The sequence below is a fragment of the Panicum hallii genome, chromosome 7, assembly GCF_002211085.1.
Source record: "Panicum hallii strain FIL2 chromosome 7, PHallii_v3.1, whole genome shotgun sequence".
Lineage (NCBI taxonomy): Eukaryota > Viridiplantae > Streptophyta > Magnoliopsida > Poales > Poaceae > Panicum > Panicum hallii.
The window spans coordinates 33,967,669-33,994,347 of NC_038048.1; the positions used below are offsets into that span (position 1 = coordinate 33,967,669).

Here is a 26,679-nt window from a genome sequence, read left to right on the forward strand (position 1 = left end):
GGAACAGAACGATCTGGGGTGGTGGACAGGTGGAGCCTGAGCTACTTACTACATGCGCAACGCATGCGCGTCGCCACCCACAACTCACTGTTTCACCCCGCAGGCACATCTCACCGGAAGCAACGTTCCCACTGTCGCTCAACCGTACCGCACCGCACCCACGCTGCCGAGAAAGTGCCAGACGGCTCGGTGGCCTGCCGACGGCGACGAGCCGACGAGCGAGGGAGATGGATCGCGCAGCGGTGATGATCGAGGCAATCCCTTTTTTTTCACTCGCTAAAATAAAAATCACGCCAAAATAGCGAGCCGAACGGGAGACCCCCCCGTCCTCGCCGCGCTCGTCCATCCTAGCAATCGCACGGCCGCCCCAGCCCCGCGCGCCTCAGTCCACACACACACACCGCGTTCGCCTCCGGATAGCTCCCGCGAGCGCGACCGGCGAAGAACACCTCCCCGCGCGGTGGCGTGCGGTCCGCGCGGTGGAATCGAAGGTCGAAGCCGAAACAAGGGGGCAAAAGGAGAAAAAAAATCCCTTTCTTCTCCTCCCTGCCGCACCGCATCGCGTCTCCGATCACCCGCCCTGCCCTCCTTCCTTGCGTGCCGCTGCCGCCTCCGCTGCCTCTCACTTCCCCTCCCACTCACTCGATTCCCCGATCCCGGGCAGCGGCGCGCGGCGCAGCAAACGAACCGCTGCCATTTTTCTATTCGATTTCGCGCCCCGCTTTACAGCCACGCCGCGCGGCAGGTAGGGGGAGCCTATAATTGAAGAAGCGCCCAATCATCCACCGGCCGGACCGATCGAAGAAGAAGAAGGAAAAGAAAGAAACAGTGGGCGGATTCGGACGATGGAGGCGTGCTGCTGCTCGTCCTCGTCGGCGCCCATCCTCGCCGCCGCGCCGGACGGGGCCCTCCGCCAACGCTTCTCCGCGTCGGCGGCGGGCGGGAGGGCGCCGTCGTCCCTGCCGCCGCCGCGCCCGCTGCGCGCGTCCGCGGCGATGCTGGCCGCGCCCGCGGCGCCGCGGCGGGGGCAGCAGCGGCGCCGCGGCGCGGGCGTCGTCAGGGCGGTGTTCGAGCGGTTCACGGAGCGGGCGGTCAAGGCGGTGGTCTTCTCGCAGCGGGAGGCGCGCGGGATGGGGGACGAGGCCGTCGCGCCGCACCACCTGCTGCTGGGCCTCGTCGCGGAGGACCGGTCCCCCGCGGGGTTCCTCGGGTCCGGGCTCCGCGTCGACCGCGCGCGCGAGGCGTGCCGCGACGCCCTGGGCAAGGCCGGGCCCGCGCAGCCGGCCACCGGGCTGGCCACGGACGTGCCCTTCTCGGGCGCCAGCAAGCGCGTCTTCGAGGCCACGGTCGAGTTCTCCAGGAACATGGGCTGCAACTTCATCTCGCCGGAGCACATAGCGCTCGGGCTCTTCAACCTGGACGATCCCACCACCAACAGCGTCCTCAAGAGGTTGGTGGGGGGTTCTGTTCCATATCTGCTCCCGAAAAGAAAGCCCACTATTTTTCATCTCTTTTGGCCAATGATCCACAATAATATGATCAACTATCTATAACACGACAACCTCTTCATCGCTTACTAATTAAGCCATACTCCTCTTTTGGAGCGTTACAGATGCACATTGTCTGTTAGTCACAACTGGAGCCAATCAGCTGATAAGCTTCGTCGACAAGGAGCAATATTTGTGTCTGAAATGCACTATGAAAATATATCATTCGAAAGTTCAGCAGGCTAGCAGCTGGAAATGCAACCGTGTTTACCACTAGCAATTGCTCAGTGCATTCGATGATCAGACAATGCAGATTTTGGAAAGAAATGTGCATTAATTATAGCGAAAAATAGATGAAATTTTCACATTTTGTTTTCTTATTATTTAGTGAATTACTTATGCATCACGTTTGTTGTAGCTTAGGAGCAGATCCAAGTCAGCTAACCAAGCAGGCACTTGCCCGGGTCCAAGGGGAGCTTGCCAAAGATGGCAGGGAGCCTGTCAGGCTATCTTCTTTCAAGTTACGTGATAAATCTGCTGCTGGAGCTGGCAAGTCTGCAATTGTCAAATATTCGAATAAAAAGAAAGGTCAGCGGTTCAGTTACTTTATTGGAGTTTATGCCAATATTCATGATAATAGAGCTCATTGAATAAATGAACTTTTTTATATGTCATTTCAGAGAAGAGTGCACTAGCTCAATTTTGTGTGGATTTAACCATGCGGGCAAGTGGAGGATTAATTGATCCTGTTATTGGTCGCAAGGAGGAGATCGAAAGAGTAGTTCAGATTATATGCCGGCGAACAAAGAACAATCCAATTCTTCTGGGTGAAGCAGGTGTTGGTAAAACCGCAATTGCTGAAGGTTTGGCTCTTAAAATTGCTAATGGAGATGTTCCTATTTTCCTCGTGGTAAGATCCAGCGACCGGTGATGGATTCCCAGTCATATCGTAACATTTTGATTAACAGCTGCAGTTAATTGTTACCACTCATTTACATTGTTTTATAGGGAAAGCGTATATTATCACTGGATGTTGCTCTACTTATGGCTGGAGCAAAAGAGAGGGGCGAACTGGAAGCCAGGATTACTAGTTTACTACATGAAGTGCGCAAAGCAGGTTGTCTGACTCATCCATTATAAATCACCAGATATTGAATTCTTTTTCCTTGGTATACAATCTTAAATAGCTCCCAAATTTCATGCAGGTGATGTTATTGTCTTCATTGATGAGGTCCATACTCTTATTGGATCTGGCATTGCTGGAAGAGGAAGTAAGGGAGCTGGCCTTGATATTGCCAATTTGCTGAAGCCTGCACTCGCTAGAGGTGAATTGCAGGTTTGAATTACTCAAAACCTCACTTAGTCTACATTGACCTTCCTTCTTTGCACTTATTAATGTGTGATAGTTCCTGAATAGATAGCATTGATGCACCATGCGTGCATTACATCATTTCACATACTGTCTAGGCGTATAATTTGTCATATTGCCCTAAGTTTTACCTGAACATTCAGTTACGTCATATGATTTAGTTACCTGCGATTTCCAAACAGATGGTAGTCTACCACTCATGCACTATTTGTACATTAGAGAACCATAAATTCTCTATTCCTGTGACCTGTTCACTGCATATCTTATTGGCAATGAAGGTTTCTATTTTTTTAATAGTATGTCAATGAGGAATTGTGAATGACATCTAGTGGTTAGACTGATGGTTGCTGTATTCATCTTGTTATATTGTTCAGTATATACTTTGTTAGTGGAGTGAGATTTAATCTCTATGAAGACGTGTAAAATGTTTATGAATATCATAGTCATGATCCACATCCATGCTTGGGGTAAAACAGGTTGTTTTGTCAATCTGTGACGGATTATTAAGCATTCCATATGCCATTCAGCTGTGTGAGTTTATTTTTCTTTCACCGTGGTTATTCTTATTTGCTCACAGTGCATTGCATCTACAACTCTGGATGAACACCGGTTGCATTTTGAGAAAGATAAGGCTTTGGCCCGCAGATTCCAGCCAGTATTTGTGAATGAACCTAGTCAGGTAGCTCGGATTTCTCTTTCAGAAGTCACTTGGTAGGGTGGGCATCAGTTTTCTCTTATTAATCCTTTGTGACACCCACCTACAGGAGGAAGCTGTGAAGATATTACTTGGTCTGCGTGAGAAATATGAAACGTACCACAAATGCAAATACACTTTAGAAGGAATCAATGCAGCAGTTTACTTGTCAGCAAGATACATCCCTGACAGACATCTTCCTGATAAAGCTATTGATCTGATTGATGAAGCTGGTAGTAGAGCCCGAATGGAGTTATTTAAAAAGAAGAAGGAAGAACAGTGCTCTGTTCTCTCCAAGTCACCAGATGAATATTGGCAGGAGATTAGAGCTGTCCAGAGCATGCATGAAGTGGTAATATAATGTTCACAATAGAGCAGTTGCAACTTACAAATATTCCATATACTCATGGATGTTTATATTTCATTGTACACCACAATTTCAGGCACTGACTAACAGGTTGAAGTATTCTCTAGATGAGAATGACAAAGAGGATATTGTTAATACGGAAGTAATAGATGAGGACAAGATTGCTTCGCCATTGACGCCTCCGACTTCAGTCGATGAGTAGGTTCCGTCATGTAGTCATTTCACATAGAGGAGGCTTCGCATCCTGCAACTTAGAACCATAGAACTTACAGTCACTCTTAATATGCAGACCGATTCTTGTTGATTCGGAGGAAATTGCAAGAGTCACATCATTGTGGTCAGGGATACCAGTCCAGAAGTTGACTGCAGATGAAATGAAGCTTCTATTGGGACTAGATGATGAGCTTAGAAAGCGTGTCATAGGTCAAAATGATGCTATTGTTGCGATATCTAAAGCTGTGAAGAGATCACGTGTTGGCCTGAATGATCCTGACAAGCCTATTGCTACGCTTCTATTCTGTGGCCCAACCGGAGTTGGAAAAACTGAACTCACCAAAGCACTAGCAGCAAGTTATTTTGGATCTGTGGGTTACGCTTTCCGTCTCATATATTCTGTTGTTATTTATAGAGTTTGTGACATGCTTCATGGAATTATGTCTTGAGAAAGTTATTTCTTTCATTTAACAGGAGTCAGCTATGGTTAGGTTGGATATGAGCGAGTATATGGAGAGGCATACTGTGAGCAAGCTGATAGGTTCTCCTCCAGGGTACATGGGATTCGGTGAAGGTGGTACTTTGACTGAAGCAGTTCGGAGAAAACCATTCACTGTAGTTTTGCTTGATGAAATAGAGAAAGCTCATCCAGATATTTTCAACATTCTTCTCCAAGTATTTGAGGATGGACACCTAACTGATTCACAAGTACTAGCTCCTAACATTTACATTATCTTTTTGGTGCAAGTTTTTTATGAACTTGTTTACAAATCATGCAGCTGTAGAGTTATGCTACAATTCAATTAGATTGCTATAGTTCTACCCTTGCTAATTTCTTTAGTGAAACAAATTACTGATCCAACTCTATGAACAGAAATGTATTTATTTCAGTCATTTTATAACAACTTCTTTCACTTAAGCTTATCCTCTATTTGGTCGTTTTGCAATGTGCATGCATTATTGAATGTTTGTGTTGATATAGGGGCGTCGAGTTTCCTTCAAGAACACATTGATTGTCATGACGTCAAATGTTGGTTCTGCATCAATCTCGAGTGGAAGGAGGAGTATAGGTTTCTCAACACAAAAGGATACAGAGGATACCACATATGCTGCAATGAAATCCCTTGTAATGGAAGAGTTGAAAGCATTTTTCCGGCCTGAATTGCTCAATCGAATGGATGAAGTGGTGGTGTTCCGTCCTCTCGAGAAAACTCAGGTCTGTTGTTCCTATCCATGTTATAGTTAGTGGTTTTAAATATCATATCACTTAGTTATGGAAATCAAGAAGCAGAGTTATACTTGATGCAACATGTTTGAGAATGGTATAATGTGCATAAATTTTCCGTTTTGCATGCCATTCAGCCATGTGGCAGATTGCAAATGATACATTCACACTCCCGACCATTCTGCAGATGATGGCTATTCTCAATATAATTCTGCAAGAAGTCAAGAGTCGGCTTCTAGCCCTTGGGATTGGCCTAGAGATATCCGATTCAATGAAGAATCTGATTTCTCAGCAAGGATATGACAGAAGCTATGGTGCACGACCGCTGAGGAGGGCCGTCACCCAGCTTGTTGAGGATGTGATCAGTGAAGCAATCCTCTTTGGACAGTTCAAGCCTGGTGACACGATACTGATGGACACTGATGCCACAGGAAAACCTTGCTTGAGCCGGCTGAATGATCAGACCATCCAGTTGTCTGACCCCGCACCAACGCTGTGAAGTTCACCATTGTTTGTATAGTAGTGGCTTATCCATTTACTCTTTTCACAGTGGTATGCCTCTTGATTCCTCCGTACATAGGATCCCCAGCACTCTGTACATAATCTAGAATTGCTGGAATCTCTCCTGCATATAATGTAAATCTAAATCTTAACCAATTGTACATAACCTCATCATAGAAGCCAAACATTGAATTTTAATTCCAGCTTCATGTTTTCCAGTAATCGATTTCCCCAGTGCCACCGGCCATCCATGTCCGTACATTGATTGGAGCAGTGGTGAATTGACTGTGCTAGCGTGCGAACAGAATCCAACTCCCATCCAGAAGTCAGAACAAATGTCTAACCTGATGTTCGTCTTTCAACTTGACATGTTGTAAATTAATTGTATCTTCATGGCTCAGCATAACATTGAGAATATAAAATTCTGCCATTCCAAGAGAATAGATTGATTCATAGAAACTTCAATACACATCGATGCATGCAAATTGATAATTGTCTGATGACTACAAAACATATACTAGAAACACAACCAAATATGAAACCTATGAATAGTTAAGTTTCCCACAAAAACCTATGCAACTTGAAGAAAAAAAGGTGGCTCCGACAGAGAGTGCCAATCATTTTAATTTGCTCTTGTCAATTCAGGATCTCTGCAAAGTATATAGAAAGTAGCTTAGATATAAGAAAAATAAAGGATGTAAACCAGAATGGCTTTATCTGCGATTCCTGACCTTTTAATGTGATCGAGTATGAGGAGTCTGGGACCAGGAGGGATCTTCACATCTCTGAGTGCACTGGCATGAAAAACGTGTAATTCAATAAGCGTGCCCCTAAGATTGACCTTTTCTTTGTTGCCATGGGAGAGGTTAAATGAGCCAAATAAGAATAAATTGCATAAACCCCATGTATTGTGGCACAGGTTGCAAAAGGACCCCATGGATAATTGGACTACACCACCCTTCAGTGCTCATCAGGAGCAGAACCAAGCCAAGGGGAACTTGGCTTGTTGAATTACTTGTGGTTTGTGCAACAATGAGGCACGGCACCATAATTTGTTTGCTGCTTACCAAGATACTGATACCTAGGATTTTCTGTGCCATAGACCACATGGCTTGGGACTCTCTGATTTACTTTTTTTAAGAAAAAAAGGAAAAACATTTTATACCTGTCAGTAAGGAGGGGCAAGGTTTGATCAGTCAGGAGACCCTTCTTGAAATTCTTCTCGTAGTTCTGAAGGCCTAAACTTTGCAACATGCTTCTTCCACGAGAATAGTATGTATCTTCACTTTTTGGCTGCGAAAACTTTTGACCGATCTAGAAAATAGATAGATTGACAATGGCCAGAACATCTATTAATAGTAGATCAAAGTCATATCAATTAGCTTGGCTCGTGTGATAGTTTATCAAGCAGAATTCTTTTTTTGGTAAAGTACAACAATACAAAGGCAAGGACAGCTATAGTAATGGTAACTTGGCAACATATAGGAAACAGCATCAACAAGATACCAAATCCAGTGCCAAAACTCAATGAACAACGAGGTAACTTCCATCAGTAATAGACATTTCCAGGTTCTTACCATGAAAAAACCACCTTGAAATACAGCAAATGCAACACCAGTTGTAATTGCATTAGCTACTGGATTTGATGTTCCTGTTCCACTCACGATGGAGAATAGAGCCCCAGAACCAAAAGCTGCTGCCATGCTATATATCAAAGAGAAATCGTCAATCATATAAAGTGAAAAATGATCAAATACTCAGCTAGACATATAAACAAACCTATCCGACATATCTGCAAGTGGATATAATACTACAAATAAGCATGACTGACACCGGATGGAATTAAATATGCATTCCAGTCTCATTTCTTGAAATTTTACTGCAGTCCTTACAGCTAAGGTAAGTTTAATGGATTGCCACAACATCACTCAGAATAAAAGAATTTGTAAAATCAAGAAGCATATCATTGCCATTGGCTTCCGAAGGCAGGAGTAAGGTGACTCGTGCAACAATACATGAAGGCTTTTATGGTAGATGCAGAAATTTACAGAACAGTTAACAACAACTAGGAAACCCTTACCTGCCCTGGACATCCTCCACTCCTCTTATCCTTCTCATAACACAGGATATACCCGCATTCGCTCCAGTCATGACTGCAAAGTTTCGTGCTTGCACCAGGGGTCCACCGGCTAGAGCCTATAATTCAAATCTATGTCTTAAACTTAATGCTTGCAAAGGGAGAATATTTTCCTTTTCCCAATATTAGATGTATGAAAATTGTATTTACCCTCATTCGTTGATGTGTGCAAAGTAACTGCTGTGTCACTTTGAATAAAATCAAAAGAAGAGCATCTGCCTTTTGTCCTTAAAGAAAAATGCACATAAAAAGAAGCTAGTATCTTGCTTTTGTTCTTCAAAAAAGAGTTAAAGACATAGAGTTTGCTTGCTTGCTTGCTGGGCAAACTAAAAATTCATCATCTCAACATAGAGATGGCACACACGCGGTCCATATTTCATAACAGTATCAGTGCCCTACTACATATAAACAAATAAACAATTATCAACTGCTTCAGATTTCAAACAGATTCACAGGAACATTAGCTAAACGATGTCTTGCGGTATAGCATTTCAGGCCTCCATTCCCCACAATCACACCTGAGAACAGCGCGAATTTCGCGGAAGTAATATTCACCGCGAAAACGGCTGCGTGTAGGGACAACAGGACAGTACCTGCGCCTGCTTGAGGGAGGCCAGGGCCTTGGGGTCGGCCCCTAGCGGCGGCGGCGGCACGGGGAGCGCGGCGCCGCCGTCGGGCGCGAGAGTGCCCATGAGCCCGCCGAGCGCGGCGCCCTGCACGGCCCCGAGCGTCGTGGACACGGCAGCCTCCACGTGGGTGGGCTGCTTCGCCAGCCACGCCCGCAGGCCGGCCTCCAGGGACCTGAAGCGGTCGCTCCACTCCGCCAGCGGGTTGGCCATGCCCATGCCCCGCGCCGCCGCCACCTGCGACGAGGAGGAGGAGGCCATCACCGTCAGCGGCCGCCGCTTCTGCTTCGCCCCTTCCATCTCGCTGGCCACTCGCGCCGCCTCTCCCCGGTTCGTCGAAGCGGTTGAGGAAGAGCAGGGCAGGGGGGGTAGCTGCCCCTGCTTGTGGAGTGGTGGTTTATCCCCAGCTCGCCTTGGATGCTCCGGCGCTGGGAGCCTGGCTGGGAAGGAGTCTTGGGGGAGTGAGGGCGTTGCGAGCCCGTCGGCCTCGCCTTAATTCGCTCGGGCTCGAGCTGAACGTTCCCACCAAACCCCCCGACCCTCCCGTGGATCACATGGGCCGGTTTCTCTGGGCCGGTGAGTCATCGGGCTGCGTGTTCAGACGGGGCTCAATGGACGGAGAAGCTTTCCATGGCCGGTGTGGTAGGTCTCGGTGTGCAGTTCCGGCTTTTAGCGGCTTGACTCAATTTTGAAGTTTCCTACTCTCCTAATGAATATTCTTTTGGACGACCTTCACCTGATGGATGGACGGTTGGTAGATAGTCTTAAGGTATGGTATGGCAACCTTTGTTTAGTCAGATCAAGTTTGGATTGTATGCTAAATTTTTCTTCATTAGGTGTTCCAAATAGAGGAATAGAAAAGTAGAGTAAGCTTTAGTCACACCTCAACTAACTATTGATCCACTAATCCTCCAAACTACCTAATTCGGACTAAAAGCAGTTAAAAAGAGCCAACTATCCAAAAAAAAAGATTACACCTAATTATTACAGCCTTGTGGCTTCACGCATATGCAAAATAGAAAGGCCAAATGGACCTTCCGTGTCTCCTAGCTACATGTTTAGTCCTTGGATCTAGATTGGATATGAACTAATTCTAGTCTGCTAAAATTTAGTCTGAATGAATTTTAGTCCTTAGCGATCTAAATAGAGCCTTAAAAAGGCGGTTCCATATGGCATGTAGGGCTTTAGATGCTAGACAGAGTGACACCACCTTGTTCGCCTTGTCTCCAAGACATATTGTGTAGGTGATTTACTTACTAGAATGACCTAGTGTTTTATCTATGAATGAACATGAGATAGAATAAGATGAACTATGGTCACGGAACTCATTGATATCATGCAGGTGTTAGGCTGAGCTTGATCACCAGAATAGCGCCTAGCACTTTCTGATATTTAGCATGCACAAAACAAGACTGTGAGAGCATCTGAGGTGGACAGCACGCACTTCCGCAATTTCGCTCTGTAAGCTTAGACAAGGGAAGATAGGATGTTTTATCTTCTTTGTCTATAAATTTAAAATATCGGTAAGTTGATTTGCTCAAGCATTGGGAGCAATGGCAACTTTTATCCCCTATTGCCTTCATTCTCAGTTTAACACACAATGCTCTATTGCTTGGATGGTGACGTAAATTTTTTTAGGGATGTGTGGTAGTTCAAGACAGTTTAGTTGGTCGAGTATTTGTATACTTTCATCCTAGAATGGATTGTACCTTTTCCAGAGTTGATTTGCCTTTGTTTATACCTTTGATTATAAACATAGGTTGCACAATAGTTATATGTGTAATTAGTATCTTTAGATTTAATTTAATGTATATGATAAATCATAATTTAAGAAATGTAAGATAAATTAACTAATATGTCATGTCATTTTGTATTTATATGATAATTATAAGTTACAAGGTAAGCTAGGTTAATTATAAGTTACAAGGTAAGCTAGGTTAACCCTTTATTTAGCACTTAGCCATCCAAGCTTTGAATCCCAAATCAGAAGCACACGTTGTTGCATTTGAAAAATCTAATTCCTCACTAATTTCTAAATAAACATACCAAACTTGCACAACAATATTAACTTCTGACGAGTTGCTACACCAAGTTTGTCTGGGCTTGACGAGATGCATGCACAACAACAATACAAAAAGGAGCCTCATTACTGGAGAGGATGACTTTGCACGATTAACTTCAGATTGAAGGATTTGGCAGTTGCTAATATCAGTTTCTCCTCCTATAAGAAAAACCTTTTAGTCCTAGTAATCACTAACCAGTTTAACAACCACTAACTACAGAACTGTAGACAAATTACCTTCCGCGTAGGGATCAATATGATCATGCTCAAGGCCAAACAACCCAAACTTTCCTGCATACCCCTTGCAAACTTTGTTACCAGCAGCGCGACGCGCCATCTGTTGGGGTCGCGCCGCGGTACTTCATCTGCTTTCATCCAGCACCACTCTTTTGAAGATCCTACGATCATCTAGGTTGGGTGAACTTTCACCGCCCTTTGGCCCAGGGCTCTTCTTTTTATTAGGTGTTTTGGCCTTTGCACCTCCCTTCTTCCCTGGACTCTTCTTTTAGGTGAGTTGTCAGAAGCAGACTGAAATTTACATAGCGTTAAAACAAAGACCGGAATCTGTATCATATAAAATATTGTACAATTTATGTGCATTTTTATCCATTATAATACCATTTACCATCCCCCACATAACTAACACATTAGCATAGAACCAACAAAATATGGTCAGTCGATTCTGAACACATGACAAAACAGAAAAGGCATTTCTAGTGCCGGATGCCCGATGATAAATTCCCATCGGACGCTCCGTGCAATATTAAAAACTAGTATCCGCGACATGAAAAATAACCTCGAGCAACATAAAAAATATATGATAAAATAGCAGATCACTAGCAACGATTTCAGCATGTTTTAAGAATATTAAGTTCCCACTGCAACAAATGAAAATGTTTCACGCAACATCTTGTCTGAGAATCACACCTTTGCAAAAACTGTATATTGAAACATGCTATGTCAACCTTATTGATCTTCTATCCTAAATTCCCCTGATTTCCTGCCTCCTCAAATACTATCTGACTTAGTTGTATCGGATGTATGTGTTCTATCCTCCACCTCCTCCGTCTATGGATGACTAGCTTTCCTTCTTTTGATACTTGACGCTAAGGGGGAGAAATATTCGTGGAGCAATCTTGTTAAGGGGGAGCTCATGATATTTGCGTGATGCATTTATGTTGGAATTTGCATATGTGTGTTCGTACTCTTTACTTTGAGCAGTGAGTGACATAACTTTTTCTAGAGGATAGAATTGGTTATATTGCATTCTTGACTGTACTTCCTATTAATTCATAGGAGATAAACACCTATCTGGATCATTTAATAGCTATAGAAGTATGGTTAGTCGCTCATTGGTGTGGATGAGGCTCGAGAAGGTGCTTTCTCGTATAAGCACTTCATTGGGAAAGGAAAGAAAATCTTGCATGAACTTGGCTTGTAATAGATTTTGTATGCACTTATTTTTCAACTGTTAGCTTGTGTGGTGCTAGAACTTACTATTGTAATATGTGATGAACCATGTTCGTTTTCTCATTTTTCATATCTTACATGCTTGTCTAACTCATTGCAGCTTGTCCGCACACTAAGTCGCATGATGTCTAACTCATTGCATGCTAGTCTAGGTGCACACAAACTGCTAGGAAGTTGGGACGCCATCTTCAATTGCAACAAAAGTGGTTCATCTGTGGCTAGTGCAAAGGGACTTTTTCTAGTGATCCGTGGGTTCGTTTGCTGGTGATCAGGCTCACGCACTAGTGTTTAACGAGGTTCGTCCAATTGCAGCAGCAGTAAGAACATGCTTCAGTGGTTACCTCCAATTTCATCTTCAACAACAATAATGTTAGCCATATGCAAGCGGTGGAGATAGGCTGCCTAGGGGTTCAGTTAGCCTGCTCTGCTGTTGATGTACTTGTAAAGATATCGATAACCACAAGTACACAAAACGTGGTTGCAATCCTTGTCTTGTTTCACCCATGTATGTCTAATTCCTCTCCATCACTAGAACTTTTTGATCTTGTATATTGACCCGCTTTGCTGCCTCCCACGACTCTATATTACTCAGCTGTATCAGGTTGATTGAGTTTGGTGCTTGTTTTGCAGGTTGATGAATCTCTGTGACAAATTGCTAACAATTTCTGCCAAACTTATTCTTCATGAAGCACTCAGAACACAGAGCAATCACATTGCTAGCGGCCTCTCTTCTCTGCCAAGCAATCACAGAGGGAAAAAAAAAGGTGGTACCACAACGACTAGCCACGCATTGATCTGTCAAGCTCAGTCTTTGAAGATCCCGAACGACGGGTTGACGATGGAGAAGCCACCGTCGAGGAGCAGGTTGTGCCCACTGATGTACCGTGCGTCGTCGCTGGCGAGGTAGAGCACGGCGGCGGCGATGTCCGCCACGCGCAGGCGCACGCCCTTGAGGTTTGCCACTGCCTCCATGGCCTGCTCGAACGCCTCCCCCTCCAGGCCCACGTACCCCGTGGCCAGCGGCGTGGCCGCCGCGGCGGGCGAGACGCAGTTGACCCGGATCCCGTGCCTGCCCAGCTCCGCCGCCGCGTTCTCCGTCAGCGCCACCAGCGCGCGCTTGGCGCATGTGTACGCGTGCGACGCGGCGCCGGCGACCGCCGACGCCAGGCTGGACGTCCCGATGATGCACCCGCCGCGGCCCGCGGGCACCATGACCCGCGCGGCGTGCTTGGTGCCGAGGAAGGGACCCACGAGGTTGACGGACAGCACGCGCTCGAAGTCCTCCTTGGTGCTCTCCCGGATGCTGTGGCACGCCGCGCCGCCGATGCCGGCGTTGTTGAACATGACGTCCAGCCCGCCGAAGCGCGCCACGGCGTGGTCCACGGCCGCCGCGACGTCGGCCTCGACGGTGACGTCGCAGTGCACGTAGCTGGCGGCGCCGGCGCCCAGCTCCGCGCAGAGGCGGCCGCCGCGCTCGTCCTGGATGTCGGCCACCACGACGCGCGCGCCGTGCCTCACGAAGAGCCGCGCCGTGCACTCCCCGATGCCGCTCGCCCCGCCGGTGATCAGCGCCACCTTCCCCTCCAGCCTGCGCGCGCGTAAATTAACACGTAACAAACCGACCAACCATTCATATAATACAAGTAAAATCTTGCAAACTGGCAACCAAAAGAAAACAACAACTCGATGATCGAATCGACATGGCAGGAAACGCAAGGCAGCCACAACTAGTGTTCTTACTTCCTTTCAGCGGCAGGAACTTGATCGGAGCTGGTTGCCATGGCAGCAGCAGCCTCTGCAGTGCGCTCCGTTTCGAGAGTGCGAGCCTACCTAGTGTTCCCACTTCCTCGCACTGGCCAGCAGGAACTTGGGAACGAGTTCGTCTTTCTTATACCGCTGCAGCTCCTGCACAGATGACAAACTTAGCCGGCGGGCATCTCCTAGTGCTTAGATGCCCCCCGATCGCAGATGGCAAGGGCGATGTCGCGTCGTGATGAGCCGCGAGGTGGCCGTCCCATTAGGTTTCACCGTTTCGGCGCCTCGCGAACCCCACTTGCTCGTCGTTTCCCGCGCGGCCGGCCGCGGCGCTCGTGTTTTTAAAAGGCAGTGGCCCACAGGCCGGTAATTGGTTATTTCGCTAGTCGTCGTCGTCGTCGTCTTTCCGTGCTCGATGCACCTACGCGCCGAGCAGCAGTAAAGACGGCTCCATTTTGTGTCATTTTTCTTCCTTGCTACTTACAGGGGGTGTGATTGTGGAAAGGTAAGAGAAGGAGCTTATATTTTTCCACAATGGATCGGTCACGGAAGCAGGTTAACCGAGCACGCGTTGACTGTTATGAGAAGAGGAAGACTTCTTTTAGAACTCGCTGGTCAAGAAGGATGCATGAGACTGCTGATGCTACTGTTGAGAAACAGGGGCAGTGATAGAGTGTGTTTCGATCTGAACGTAACATCAAGGATAACGTTTGCAAACTTCTTGTTGGTGCTGATAGCTTCGCCTGCATGGTTAGCAAGGATCTAGTGGCTGTCAGCAAGGAGGCTCCCAGCACGGCAACACCACAGCATGTGCAGTGGATGAATCCTTCTAGAAAGCTGAAAATCACCTAAAAGGCATGAGTGAATTTTTCTATTGGTAACTATTAGGGAGGCCATGGGAGTACAATCTCAATGCCATTTATGAAGAACATTCCAATCAATATTCCTTTGTTTGCAAAGGAGCGCATCATATTCTGAAACAAATGCTAGAAAAAGCTATAAGGGATGCAGTGCTTCCTATGTGCAGAAGAGGAAAGGTATTCATGAACTTACTTCAAAGTCGAGGACACGGCTTTGCCTCCAGTGGGAGAGGATGGTATGGTCATCTCAGATCCAACCTTTGCAAGTATTATTTCGGATGATGCTTCAACACAATTGCTTGCGATGAAACTGCATGGAACCAGATAATAAGCTTACAGCTGGTAATTCATTTAAACCTATTGCCATTCAGTTTGGACCCTTTTTCTGTTGTTTCAAGCTTGCATGGAACCAGACCATAAGCTTGCAGCTTGTAACTCATTTAAACCTATTGCCATTCAGTTTGGACCCTTTTCTGTTGTTTCAAGCTTGCATGGAACCAGAACATAAGCTTGCAGCTGGTAATTCATTTAAACCTATTGCCATTCAGTTTGGATCCTTTTCTGTTGACTTAAATGTTAGAAATTGCCAAAACTTAATAATAATGGCACATTACCCAGAAACTTAACATAACCTAGTTCATGATAAATCAATCTAATGCGGAATAAACGGTAATCATTATACCAGCATTAGCAGTAGCAGCAGCCATTTACGCGTGATCCGTAGAGGAAGTAGGCGTTCTTGTCGGTGTAGGAGATGCAGCGGCGAATTGGCGTCATCAGGGCGCCAACGGGAGTGCTTGGTCTTCCAAACCCCTCCAATGCTCTTAGCGATCAGACTAGCGGTGGCTAGGATTTTAGATTGAGATGATTAGGTCATTAAGGTGCTAACCACGACCTTATGTTTATAGGCACTGTGGGGCTGGGAGCCAGCCTCTGGAAACAGGCCTAATAGGCCTGCTGATCACAGCCCATTAGAGTTTTATCATTAGATTTCCTTAATCACGTTTAGATGGTTTAAATGTTTTCTTAACAGTGAAGATCACAGTATCTTAACTGAAATTTATTTCCAACATTCTCCCACTTGATCGAACGGTTAAGGCTAATGTTCGTATCATACTAATGTTCACCCATGTTCACCCTTAGTAGTAACAGAAAGTACCGGACCAATGCGTCGTCAGCAGCTTGATGAACTACTGGGACCCCATTACCCACAGTCTCACTGAAACACCTCGGTAGAATGCTTATTCATTAGTTGGGAGTTATAATGGCCCTAAACCAGGACCTAAAGACTATCCACCAAACCCATATTAGTAACGTGCTGCTTAAACACGTTCGGTGGTAAGCCTTTAGTGAGCGGATCCACTAACATGGAATTAGTTCTTATGTGCTCAATCTTAATGGTTCGATCCTGTCATCTTTCTTTCACAACACGATACTTAAGGTCAATGTGTTTGGAAGCACCACTTGACTTGTTGTCACTCGAAAAGAATACTGCAGACTGATTATCGCAGTATAACGTTATAGGTTCCGTAATACTGTCAATTACCTTGAGGCCCGGAATAAAATTCTTAAGCCAAACAGCCTGTCCAGTTGCTTCATAGCATGCCACAAACTCAGCTTGCATCGTCGACGCTGCAACTAAACTTTTCTTAGAGCTTTTCCATGATATAGCTCCACCAGCTAACGTGTAGATATATCCTGATGTAGATTTCCTACTATCCACACATCCAGCAAAGTCAGCATCAGTATAACCCACAACTTCAAGGTTATCTGATCTTCTGTATGTGAGCATGAAGTCTTTAGCGCCTTGGCAGTAACGTAATGCCTTCTTGACACCAACCCAATGGACTTTCCCGGGATTTTTCTGATATCTTCCAAACATTCCGTAGCAAATGCCAAGTCAGGACGCGTACAGACTTGTGCATACATCAGGCTTCCGACAGCTGAAGCATAAGGTATGTGCTTCATCTCATCTGATTCCAATTGGTTCTTAGGACATTGGGCTTCATTAAACTTATCGCCATTCGCTAATGGAATAGGTGTGGCCTTACTCTTATCCATATTAAATCTCTTAAGTATTTTCTCAATATATGCCTTTTGAGACAATCCTAGTACTCCTTTGGTCCTATCTCGGTGTATCTCAATGCCCAGAACATAAGAGGCTTCACCAAAATCTTTCGTATAAAAATTGGATGAAAGAAATCCCTTTGTGTCATGCAGCATACGTTTATCGTTGCTCGCTAATAGAATATCATCCACATAAAGCACTAGAATTATAAATTTACCACCCTTTATCTTAGTGTAGATACAATTATCCACATCATTCTCTTTGAATCCAAATTTTTTAATCACTTGATCGAATTTAAGGTTCCACTGTCTTGACGCTTGCTTAAGCCCGTAGATAGATTTCTTAAGTCTACATCCTAAATGTTCCTTGCCCTTCACAACAAAACCTTCCGGTTGTGCCATAAAGATGGTCTCATCCAAGTCACCATTCAGGAACGCAGTTTTGACATCCATCTGATGTAGCTCTAAGTCATAATGAGCTACTAGCGCCATAACGATTCTGAATGAATCTTTCTTAGACACAGGGGAGAAAGTTTCATTATAATCAACTCCTTCCTTTTGTGTAAAATCTTTGGCTACAAGCCTTGCTTTGAATCGTTCGACATTCCCTTTAGAATTACGTTTAGTTTTGTAGACCCATTTACAGCCTACTGGTTTGACTCCATTAGAAATATCTACCAGATCCCAAACATCATTGGAACTCATGGACTTAAGCTCTTCTTCCATGGCCTCAACCCATTTGACAGAGTTCTCACATGATACTGCCTCTCTAAACATGTTAGGATCATCCGCTTTCCCAATATCATACATATCTTCACTTAAGTATGTCTCATAATCAGGGAAAGACTGTCTGTTTCCTAGCCCGCTGTGATCTTCTTAATGGTTCAACAGGCTGAGGTGCTGGTTGAGGTGCAGCCTGAGGCACCTCGACAGGGTTCTTATCTTCAGCATTAGGCGCCATTTGCTTAGCTTGTTGTTCGCTCGCAGGCTCAGGAGCTACTTCAACAGGCGGAGTAGCGCTAGTACTCTGAACAGGAGGCGTATTCTGAACAGATGGTCTACTCTGAATGGAAGAAACAAACAGTGGCACTAACTGAGGTGTTACTGTTTCTTGAATTACCGGGATGGGAAGCTCAGCCCGTATTTCTTCAAGATTAATTTCCCTCCTCGGAAAGCTCCCACTGATTCCTGCATCCTCTAAGAATACAGCCTGCCTGGTCTCAATGAACTTAGTGAGGCGATCAGGACAGTAGAATCGGTATCCCTTAGACTTATCAGGGCATCCGATGAAATAGCAGCTCACCGTCTTATTATCTAATTTCTTTTGCTGTGGATTAAATAACTTAGCTTCGGCTGGACAGCCCCACACACGCAAATAATTAAGCGATGGTTTCTTCCCAAACCACAACTCATAAGGTGTTTTTGGCACAGATTTGGAAGAAACACGATTTAGAATGTGCACAACTTTTTTTAATGCTTCCATCCACAGCTCCACAGACAAAGTAGAATAACTAAGCATGCTAGGTACCATGTCCATTAGTGTACGATTACGACGCTCAGCAACTCCGTTTTGCTGTGGTTCGCCCGGCATACTGTACTGGGCCTTTATACCATTCTCTTCAAGATACTTAGCGAATGGTCCAGGTACCTGGCCGAATGGAGCATGTCTCCCATAATATTCACCACCTCGATCCGATCTCACTAATTTAATAGTGACATTATGCTGATTTTCCACTTCAGCCTTGAATATTTTGAATTTATCTAATGACTCGGATCGATCACGAATGGGGTAAATATAACCATAACGAGAGAAGTCATCTGTGAAAGTAATGAAGGAGTCAAAACCATCAACAGACTTTACTGGGAACGGGCTACAAATATCAGTATGAATTATTTCTAATAGGCCCGAACTCCGAGTAGCTCCTTTCTTAATTGTCTTAGTGAATTTCCCCTTAATACAATCAACGCATTGTTGATCTAAGTTTGAGAGATCTAATGAATGGAGTATCTCTTCTCTTATGAGACGCTCAATTCTCCCCCTCGAAATGTGGCCCAAACGACAATGCCACAATTTCGAAGAAGTCTCATCATCACGCTTACGCTTATGCGATACATCATCCACATTCATTGCAGAATAAACATTATCAAGAGAGCAAATAAAGATCGCCTTGCAAATGACCAAGGTCCACACTTAAATTATGAAATTTAATGTTGCAGACAGAGTTGCCAAACTCACAAATATGTCCCGACTTATCTAAACGCGAAACAGAAATAAGATTTCTCTTCAAACTGGGAACATAAAGAACATCATGCAAACTAAGGTTGAAGCCGCCTGGTAACTCCAAATCGAAGCTCCCAGTGCCTTCAACCTTCACTTCATTGCCATCAGCCACTCTTAGGCTTCGCTCCCCCTTTCTTATACTTCGGATCGAATTGAATACCTGCAGTGAATTGGAAATGTGCACAGTGGCACCTGAGTCAAACCACCAAGTATTAGGAGAAAAATTCACTAAGAACGATTCATCAATAAAAGATACATAATCAGTAATTGTACCTTTGTTCTTAAGCCACTCCTTAAATCCATGGCATTCCTTCTGCTCATGTTTAGGTGACTTGCAGAACTTGCACAGCCTCTCATTAGAGGTCTTCTTATGTGACACGGCCTTGCTCCTATGACCCTTAAACTTTTTCTTATGCTGCCTGCTGCTACCAGACTCAGCCTGGTGCTTAGGAGTGTTGCTCATGCTAAGACGCCCAAAGCGCTCGCTGACCATGTTGACAGCATCCTTCATCCTTTCAGCTTTCTGCCTTTCTTCTTCCTCAACACAGTAGCTAATGAGCTCAGCCATGCTCCAAGTCGCCTTCTGAATGTTGTAGCTTATTTTGAAAGGACTGTACTGTACTGGCAGAGAAGTCATGATGAAGTGCACCAGAAAACCATCTGAGATAGCCATATCCAGTGTCTTCAGCTTATTTGCCATATCACACGTGCTCATAATGTGCTCCCTAATTCCACTTTGCCCATCATACTGTGAAGTCAGCATCTTCATGATCAGGGTGCTAGCATAAGTCTTGGAAGAACTCTTAAAGTTCTCCTTCACCTTGGCAAGGTATGTCTTGGCGCTCAGATCATTACCATCCTGATCCTTATCAGGAATAGCACCACAGATGGCCGGAGTGATCGTGTTCTTAATGATCATGTTGGCCATCCTGTCTGATCTCTCCCACTTCTCAATGACAGTACGATCACCATAGGGATCAGCGGGCTCTGCTAGCTTGTCTTAACGTAAGGCGAGATCATACTCACACACAGCAATGGCAACATTAACATCTTTATACTAGCTTGGATAGTTGATGACATTCAGTGGCTCAATGAATTTTAGGTAGCCCGTCACAGTGTTCACTGAAAATCATGAGAACAATAACTTCATTAAACTCACAATTAAGATGCGCATAAGAAGTATGAAATTAACCCTACGATGATCTGATTAAAATCATACATAAATTTCAATTTACATCACCGATGGGGAAAACAAACGAAATTTATCATTAAAACTCATAATTAAATCAACGATTGTCAGAATTAATTACAAGTGCTCTAAATAAACTTGCCGATGGTTCCATTTAAATAAAGTGCAACTTAATTGCTTATGGTGGATGAACATAATTTTCAGCGAATAAATGCAACTAAAACAGGATTAAAACATTTACATAACTCATGGAAATTAATTAACATAATCCTGGTAATAATAAGTGCAACAGAAATAATTAAAACTTTAAACATAACAGCAATTAACTTGAGCTTTAAACATAAGAAACAGTAAATAAAAGACTTTAAACATTAACTGGGCTAAAACTCATAAACAGCCCAAAACATCCCTCTGTACGCGCAGCCCAATCTGTGCAATTGGCCCATTTGGCCCATCCCGCGAAAACCCTAATGCGGGTGAATCTGGACGCTCCATTCCGATCGGACGGCCAGAAACTCACGGTACCTCACATAAATATATGTGGTGGGAATGAAGCCCTAACACACACCCTCACTTCACTTCTTTCTTTTCCCCGAGCACGGCCACCGCTCACGCAGAGAGGCGGCGCGGGCGCATAGGCGGCGTGCGGGGCGGCGCTAGCGCGCAGGTGGCGCGCGGCACCGAGGCCGAGCCGCGCAGGTCGCGCAGGTGGCGCACGGCGCAGGGGCGCGCAGGCTCACGCGCAGGTGTGCTGGCCGGGCGGCGCAGCGGCGCGCGGGCTGGCGCGCAGAGGCGGGCGGCGCAGCGCGCCGGGTGCTGCGCAGGCCGCCGCGTGGTCGAGCAGCGCAGCGCAGGGGGCGCGCGCGCACGGGCTGGCGCAGGCGCAGGCGGAGCTGGCCCAGCAGGGCAGGAGGCGCGCGGGTGCTGTCCGGCCCAGCAGCGCGTCGCGCAGGGGCGCGCGGCGCAGGTGGGGCCGGGCGGCGCTGCGGCGGCGCCGCAGGCTGGCGCGCACGTGGCGCGCCCGAGGGGGCTGCGGTGCGCGGGCGGCACGGGCCGCTGGTGCGCAGGAGCTGAGGCGCGCGGGCGGCACTGGGCAGAGTATTTTTTTAATTTTAATGTTAGGGTTAGGGTTCATCACGGGATTTAGGATTTTATTAAATCGATCTAAGATTTGTATTCCCTTTCCTCTCAATGCTTACTTATGCATCTTGTTTATGATTTTTGGATCTAATTTTGCGGAAATTAAACATGAACAGAGATCTAATTTGGGAAATAAATTAAGTGGCGTTAAGCCCTAACCTTAATTGCATAGCTAATCATCAATTTTATCTCGGTTTAACCATGAATTAGAATAAATGTTAAACATTTGCATCTAATTCGAGACACTTAGCATTAACAGATCAAGATTAAACTTAAACTTGACATAAACCAAATTAGATTAGATCTAATCTCATGATCAGAAAACTAATTAACCATGATTTAGATCTAATCAAGCATGATTAACACATAAAAGCCTTTCTGCAGAAACTAATTGCGTGTAAAACATGAATCAACCTTAACTGTGCAATAGGATCTAATTTGCACAGCACCTTTGCATCTTAAACCGACGAAAACAGCGGTATAAACATGGCTTAAAAAATTGACCGTGCATGACTAGATTAAGATGGCTCATGATATCGATGGTTAGAAATTGCCAAAACTTAATAATAATAGCACATTACCCAGAAACTTAACATAACCTAGTTCCTGACAAATCAATCTAATGCGGAATAAACGGTAATCATTATACCAGCGTTAGCAGTAGCAGCAGCCATTTACGCCTGATCCGTAGAGAAAGTAGACGTTCTTGTCGGTGTAGGAGATGCAGCGGCGAATTGGCGTCCTCCGGGCGCCAACGGGAGTGCTTGGTCTTCCAAACCCCTCCAATGCTCTTAGCGATCAGCCTAGCGGTGGCTAGGGTTTTAGATTGAGATGATTAGGTCATTAAGGTGCTAACCACGATCTTATGTTTATAGGCACTGTGTGGCTGGGGGCCAGCCTCTGGAAACAGGCCTAATGGGCCTGCTGATCAAAGTCCATTAGGATTTTATCATTAGATTTCCTTAATTATATTTAGATGGTTTAAACATTTTCTTAACAGTTAACAGTGAAGATCACAATATCTTAACTGAAATTTATTTCCAACATTAAATTGGGAGGACGAGGAAAACATGGGTCATCCTGCTATGCCATATAAAACGATCATAATAAGGTGCCACTACTGCCAATCTAAGCAAGAGCGAACCTGCAAAAATCATGTCAAAGCCGAGGAATGCTTTGCTCCAATGCAACAACGGCAGAATGATGAATGAACCCATGACTCTTCAGATTATATCACCTAATAATTATAAAGTTCTTGCAGTGGTTCATCTAAAGTTTTTTGTTCGGTTCGAAGTATAGCATCGCAATAAGTGGGAAGATAAACCCTAGTTGCAGCTGGTGTTATGCCGATGAAACCAACCACTCCATCCTTAAGTACAACCTTTAGTCCGAAAGTACAACCTTAGGGAGTCCCTACTTGCAGCTTAGGGAGACCCATGATTTCAATTGCTTGCCTATAAGTACAACCTTTTGACTGGCTGGTAAATCAAAACTATAATTCACAAACAAGCCAATCAAGCATATCCTTAAACCAGCCACAAGGTCTGTGGTGCTTGCTTCAATAAAATTGACTGAAACAAAGTATAATTCAGATGTGTGCTCACCTACTGAAATATTGAAACCAACCACAGAAGAGCGAAGAATCTCCCGGCTAGTTCATTCACCACTTTTGTTATTATAAGGCCTCCACACATCAACAAAATTCCGCAGCTCTGGAGGTAGCCGCGCCTTCCACGCCGCCGCCTCCTCAGGCGCTGTCACGGGTGGCCCCGTCATCGCCACCCAGCTCTCATCCATGTCCATCACCGACACCATCCCCTTCCCGAACGCCATGGCCATCGCCCGCAAGGTGGCGTCCTTAACCGCCTCGCCATCCCTCCCCTCCTCCTCCGCCTCCACGCACCCACCGCCGCAGTTCACCATCATCCTTCCTTCCAGTGCCACCATTCCGCTCAGCCGTTGCCATGTGTCCACTTCCTGGAGTTCCGGCAGCACGCTCCCGTTGGCGAACAGGTCAACCAAGGCGCCGCCGAACCCGCCGGGCGGCGCCTCGGCCTCGAGCGCGTCACCGACGTGTACGAACAGGCGCGCCGCATGGTCCTTCTCGAGCTCGGTGAGGCCGAAGAAGTCGCGGGCGACGGCGAGGACGGCGGAGTCGAGCTCCCAGCCGTGCACGGAGAGGTCCGGGTAGAAGTGGAGGAGTGCGCGGGCCGCGGAGCCAGCGCCGAAACCGAGGACGGCGAGGGAGGAGCGCGGGAGGAGTGGTGGAAGCGTAGCGAAGGCGTCGAAGTAGGTGGCGGTGAGCGGGCAGTGGTGGGCGCGGCGAGGGAAAGAGAGGGAGTGGATGTTACCGGGGCCGTCGAGGAGGAGCAGGCGGGCGCCGGCCAGCGGGTGGCCCGCGGCGCGCGGGGACACGTCGGCGACGCGGATGTGGTTGTGCGGGGAGCGGACCTCCGCGACGAGCTGGAGCTCGTCGGGGAGGGGTTGGACGCTAGGGGATCTTGCTGCGGCGGTGATGCAGCGGGGACGGAGGATTGGGCTGTTGCTTGGGAGTGGATTTGGCACCGGCAGCGCCATCGTCGTCAAGGCAACTTTGTTTTTCTGCCTATCGATTTTCTCTTATCCAGATTCCAGATATGAATCAGCTCCAGCTTGACTAAAATCCAGGAGCGCGCGGGGGCGAACGCAGAACGGGTCCCACCACGTGGTTTCCCGTACCGAAATCGCGGAGCGGGCGGAGCTCAGCGGCCAGGCGCGCATGGTGGCGCGGGACAAGGCGGGGGCGCGGCCGCCGGCGCTGACTGCCGGTGCTCGGCCGCCGCCGATGGCGAGCGGCGGGGGGCGGAACTCGGCCTCGGCCTCGGCACAGGAGCTTGCCCGGCGCTGCAGCAGAGCTCCTGCATGATGCTCTCCTCGGGCTGGGTGGAGCTCGGCACAGGTCTTCGCGGGGACGGGACCGGAGTTCCGCGCAGTCGACCGCGTCGCGGGGCGGCCTCCAGCGCGGATGGACGGGCGGCGGGCGGAGCTCGGCCTCGGCGCGGGGCGAGCCGGCGCTGGGCGCGGCCAGCGGCGTCGGGCGAGGTGGCCAGGCGCGCAGCGGCAACCGGCGTAGGCGGAGGCGAGGAGAGCAGCCGGCGCGGGCGCACGAGCGGGTACGAGCCGCGGGCACGGAGGCGGAGCGAGCGGCCGGCGATCCAGGGGGCGGAGGCGGAGAGGACAGGGAGCGGAGCAGGCACGAAGGCGAGCACGGAGGCGACGAAGACGCGGCGGGCGGAGGGTACGAGGAGAGAAGCGCGCCGTGAGGGGTGCCGGCTCGGCAGGGAGGGGAGGCTTGGCCGGGGAGGAGGCGGAGAGTGCTGCGGATCGGGGACGGCGCCCGGGTCGCGGCCTGGCCGGATCCCTGGCGGCGTGCGCAGGAGGTTGGGATGGGAGGGGGCAGGCGTGCGGGGGTGTCGCTGTCTTGGTGGATTTGGTCACCCGCTCCGGCGGTGCTGGGATTTTGCAGTGTCTACTCGCTCTGTGCCCTTGGTGGCAAGCTCCAACCAATGCCAAGCTTCGTAGGCTATTGATGATTCTGGCCTTTGGGATACCAAATCTCGGCCAATCGCATTCAGGTCGAGTAGTAACGAATAGAAACGCCTCATGCTGTGAAGGTGGGCACATGGTGAACACGTGAGGTATGCACAATAGCACCAGTACTGCTGGGCATCTGCATTGAGCCGGGAAGCGTTGGGATTATTTTATTAGGCATACTGGATTATTAACCAGATCATAGTGGTTAAGTTATAACATTAGTTTGGTCTTCCCATAGGTTTTAGTCGAATCCATCTTACACCATGCATATAGTTTGTCATTTTTATTGATTTATGGTTACTTACATTCGATTGTTCAAGTAGCAGGGCGCCGCATATTCTAGTCATGTTGATAACTTCATATTCCAAACCTTCGCACATGTTCTGCTCTGGGGCTTTCAGCGTATAAGTTTTCCACTGAATTTTTATGAGCTTGTACACTCTTCTATGTCTCTTAAAACAATGTAGCGACTACTTCATTGCAGACAATACATTGAGGAGGATGGCAAATCTGTGCATAGCCATGAAAGTGAATTGAAGTTTTTGAATTTAAGTAGTCATGACCAATCCTTTAATATACCATATTACTGATGATTAGTAACATAAATCCACAAATGCCCTCTTGAATATACAAAATAAGTCGAAAAAATTGTGCCGATTTTTTCATCTGGCTTCACAAACTCATAAATTGGACAAGCACATATCGGTGTGTTGTTTAGATCATAATCTCCCTCGGGTGCCTAATTCGATCAAGGAGGCATGCCATCATGGCACAAAACTCACGTACAATGCACGTGTTGGTACGGCTGACGAGACGAAATAGTAAAAACTCTACCCTCTTCCTTTTCTACTCGTGCCCTTTCCCTCCCCTCTCGATCTGCACCTGACCTTGTTCGGTTGACAGGGGTGAAACCAATCCAGGGTGAATCCCTCCCACGTCACCCAAACCCTGTGGGGAATGAATCCTAGCTTCCCCCTAATTCCTCCCTTAAAATATGTGTTCGCTTTTGCCTAGGTATAACATCTAGGATGTCCGGCACCAAAAGCAAAAAAGAAAAAAAAAACTACGGCTGTTAATGTAAAAGGTAGCAACGGATGCAGCTTCTACCAGAACACAAATTGTAACGAAGGCAGAACTGAAGTTTGACCCTACTGGCCACCAGTATCCAGTGATCAGTCCATCCATTACACAGGCCTTGAGTATAATTTACCAGGAGACTATAACTGGTGAATCTGATCTGAATTGTATCTAACCAACAGTCAGAAACTCCGAAATGAAAATTTTTCAGTTAAATCTTTACACATGAAAATCAGGCACAGCCAAGAAAATTCGATATACCACATATGTCAGTAACAAATGAAATGGAGCATTGCACGATTCGGAGTGGATCATGTTAACTTAACAGGAGCTTCCAAACGGAAAGATAGAAAGTAAAAGGGAAAAGAACTGGTGCAGTTCATGATTAGCATTCACTGCAATGTACTTGTCGATAAACCTCACATAAGCCCCATGATATATGTCATCCTTGCGTCAAAATTCTATGCTTCAAACTCGGGAAATCTGTAGTAAATGAACCAAATTAAAGAAGTATATTCAGCAATATCATATGGAAAATACAAAATAAACAACACAACAAAAATTTAGAATACAAAAGATGTTTTTG

At 46.6% G+C, this 26,679-nt stretch overlaps 4 protein-coding genes across 9 annotated transcripts; 1 reads left to right on the plus strand and 3 right to left on the minus strand.

The window, feature by feature from the left end:
- The first annotated feature begins 356 nt into the window (after positions 1-356).
- Positions 357-6,078, plus strand: LOC112899219 (chaperone protein ClpD2, chloroplastic). The gene is made up of 12 exons (XM_025967596.1): positions 357-1,450; positions 1,906-2,075; positions 2,168-2,397; positions 2,496-2,604; positions 2,693-2,823; positions 3,434-3,535; positions 3,621-3,902; positions 3,994-4,115; positions 4,207-4,501; positions 4,605-4,838; positions 5,113-5,346; positions 5,543-6,078. The coding sequence occupies exons 1-12, from the start codon at positions 846-848 to the stop codon at positions 5,852-5,854; spliced, it is 2,826 nt and encodes a 941-aa protein (XP_025823381.1). The 5' UTR covers positions 357-845; the 3' UTR covers positions 5,855-6,078.
- Positions 6,079-6,264: 186 nt separating this feature from the next.
- On the minus strand, positions 6,265-9,098 carry LOC112899220 (chloroplastic import inner membrane translocase subunit HP30-2-like). The gene is made up of 6 exons (XM_025967597.1): positions 8,587-9,098; positions 7,937-8,052; positions 7,434-7,560; positions 7,022-7,170; positions 6,588-6,650; positions 6,265-6,506 (listed from the first exon to the last, which is right to left on the minus strand). The coding sequence occupies exons 1-6, from the start codon at positions 8,917-8,919 to the stop codon at positions 6,479-6,481; spliced, it is 816 nt and encodes a 271-aa protein (XP_025823382.1). The 5' UTR covers positions 8,920-9,098; the 3' UTR covers positions 6,265-6,478.
- A 3,659-nt stretch (positions 9,099-12,757) lies between these two features.
- LOC112899933 (momilactone A synthase-like) lies at positions 12,758-23,183 on the minus strand. 2 transcript variants are annotated; one of them, XM_025968593.1, is made up of 3 exons: positions 23,052-23,183; positions 14,960-15,076; positions 12,758-13,739 (listed from the first exon to the last, which is right to left on the minus strand). In XM_025968593.1, the coding sequence occupies exons 1-3, from the start codon at positions 23,135-23,137 to the stop codon at positions 12,956-12,958; spliced, it is 987 nt and encodes a 328-aa protein (XP_025824378.1). In that variant the 5' UTR covers positions 23,138-23,183; the 3' UTR covers positions 12,758-12,955. The 2 variants fall into 2 exon arrangements, with proteins under 2 accessions (XP_025824378.1, XP_025824379.1); XM_025968594.1 differs by lacking the exons at positions 14,960-15,076; positions 23,052-23,183 and adding an exon at positions 13,892-14,215.
- LOC112899934 (probable polyamine aminopropyl transferase) lies at positions 14,532-24,553 on the minus strand. 5 transcript variants are annotated; one of them, XM_025968596.1, is made up of 4 exons: positions 23,048-24,553; positions 22,093-22,246; positions 19,388-20,236; positions 18,991-19,274 (listed from the first exon to the last, which is right to left on the minus strand). In XM_025968596.1, exon 1 carries the CDS (start codon positions 24,018-24,020, stop codon positions 23,100-23,102), a length of 921 nt encoding a protein of 306 aa, XP_025824381.1. In that variant the 5' UTR covers positions 24,021-24,553; the 3' UTR covers positions 18,991-19,274; positions 19,388-20,236; positions 22,093-22,246; positions 23,048-23,099. The 5 variants fall into 5 exon arrangements, with proteins under 5 accessions (XP_025824383.1, XP_025824384.1, XP_025824381.1 ...); XM_025968595.1 differs by having other exon boundaries at positions 22,093-22,256; XM_025968598.1 differs by lacking the exons at positions 18,991-19,274; positions 19,388-20,236; positions 22,093-22,246 and adding exons at positions 14,532-14,743; positions 14,960-15,076 and having other exon boundaries at positions 23,052-24,552.
- Between the last annotated feature and the right edge of the window lie 2,126 nt (positions 24,554-26,679).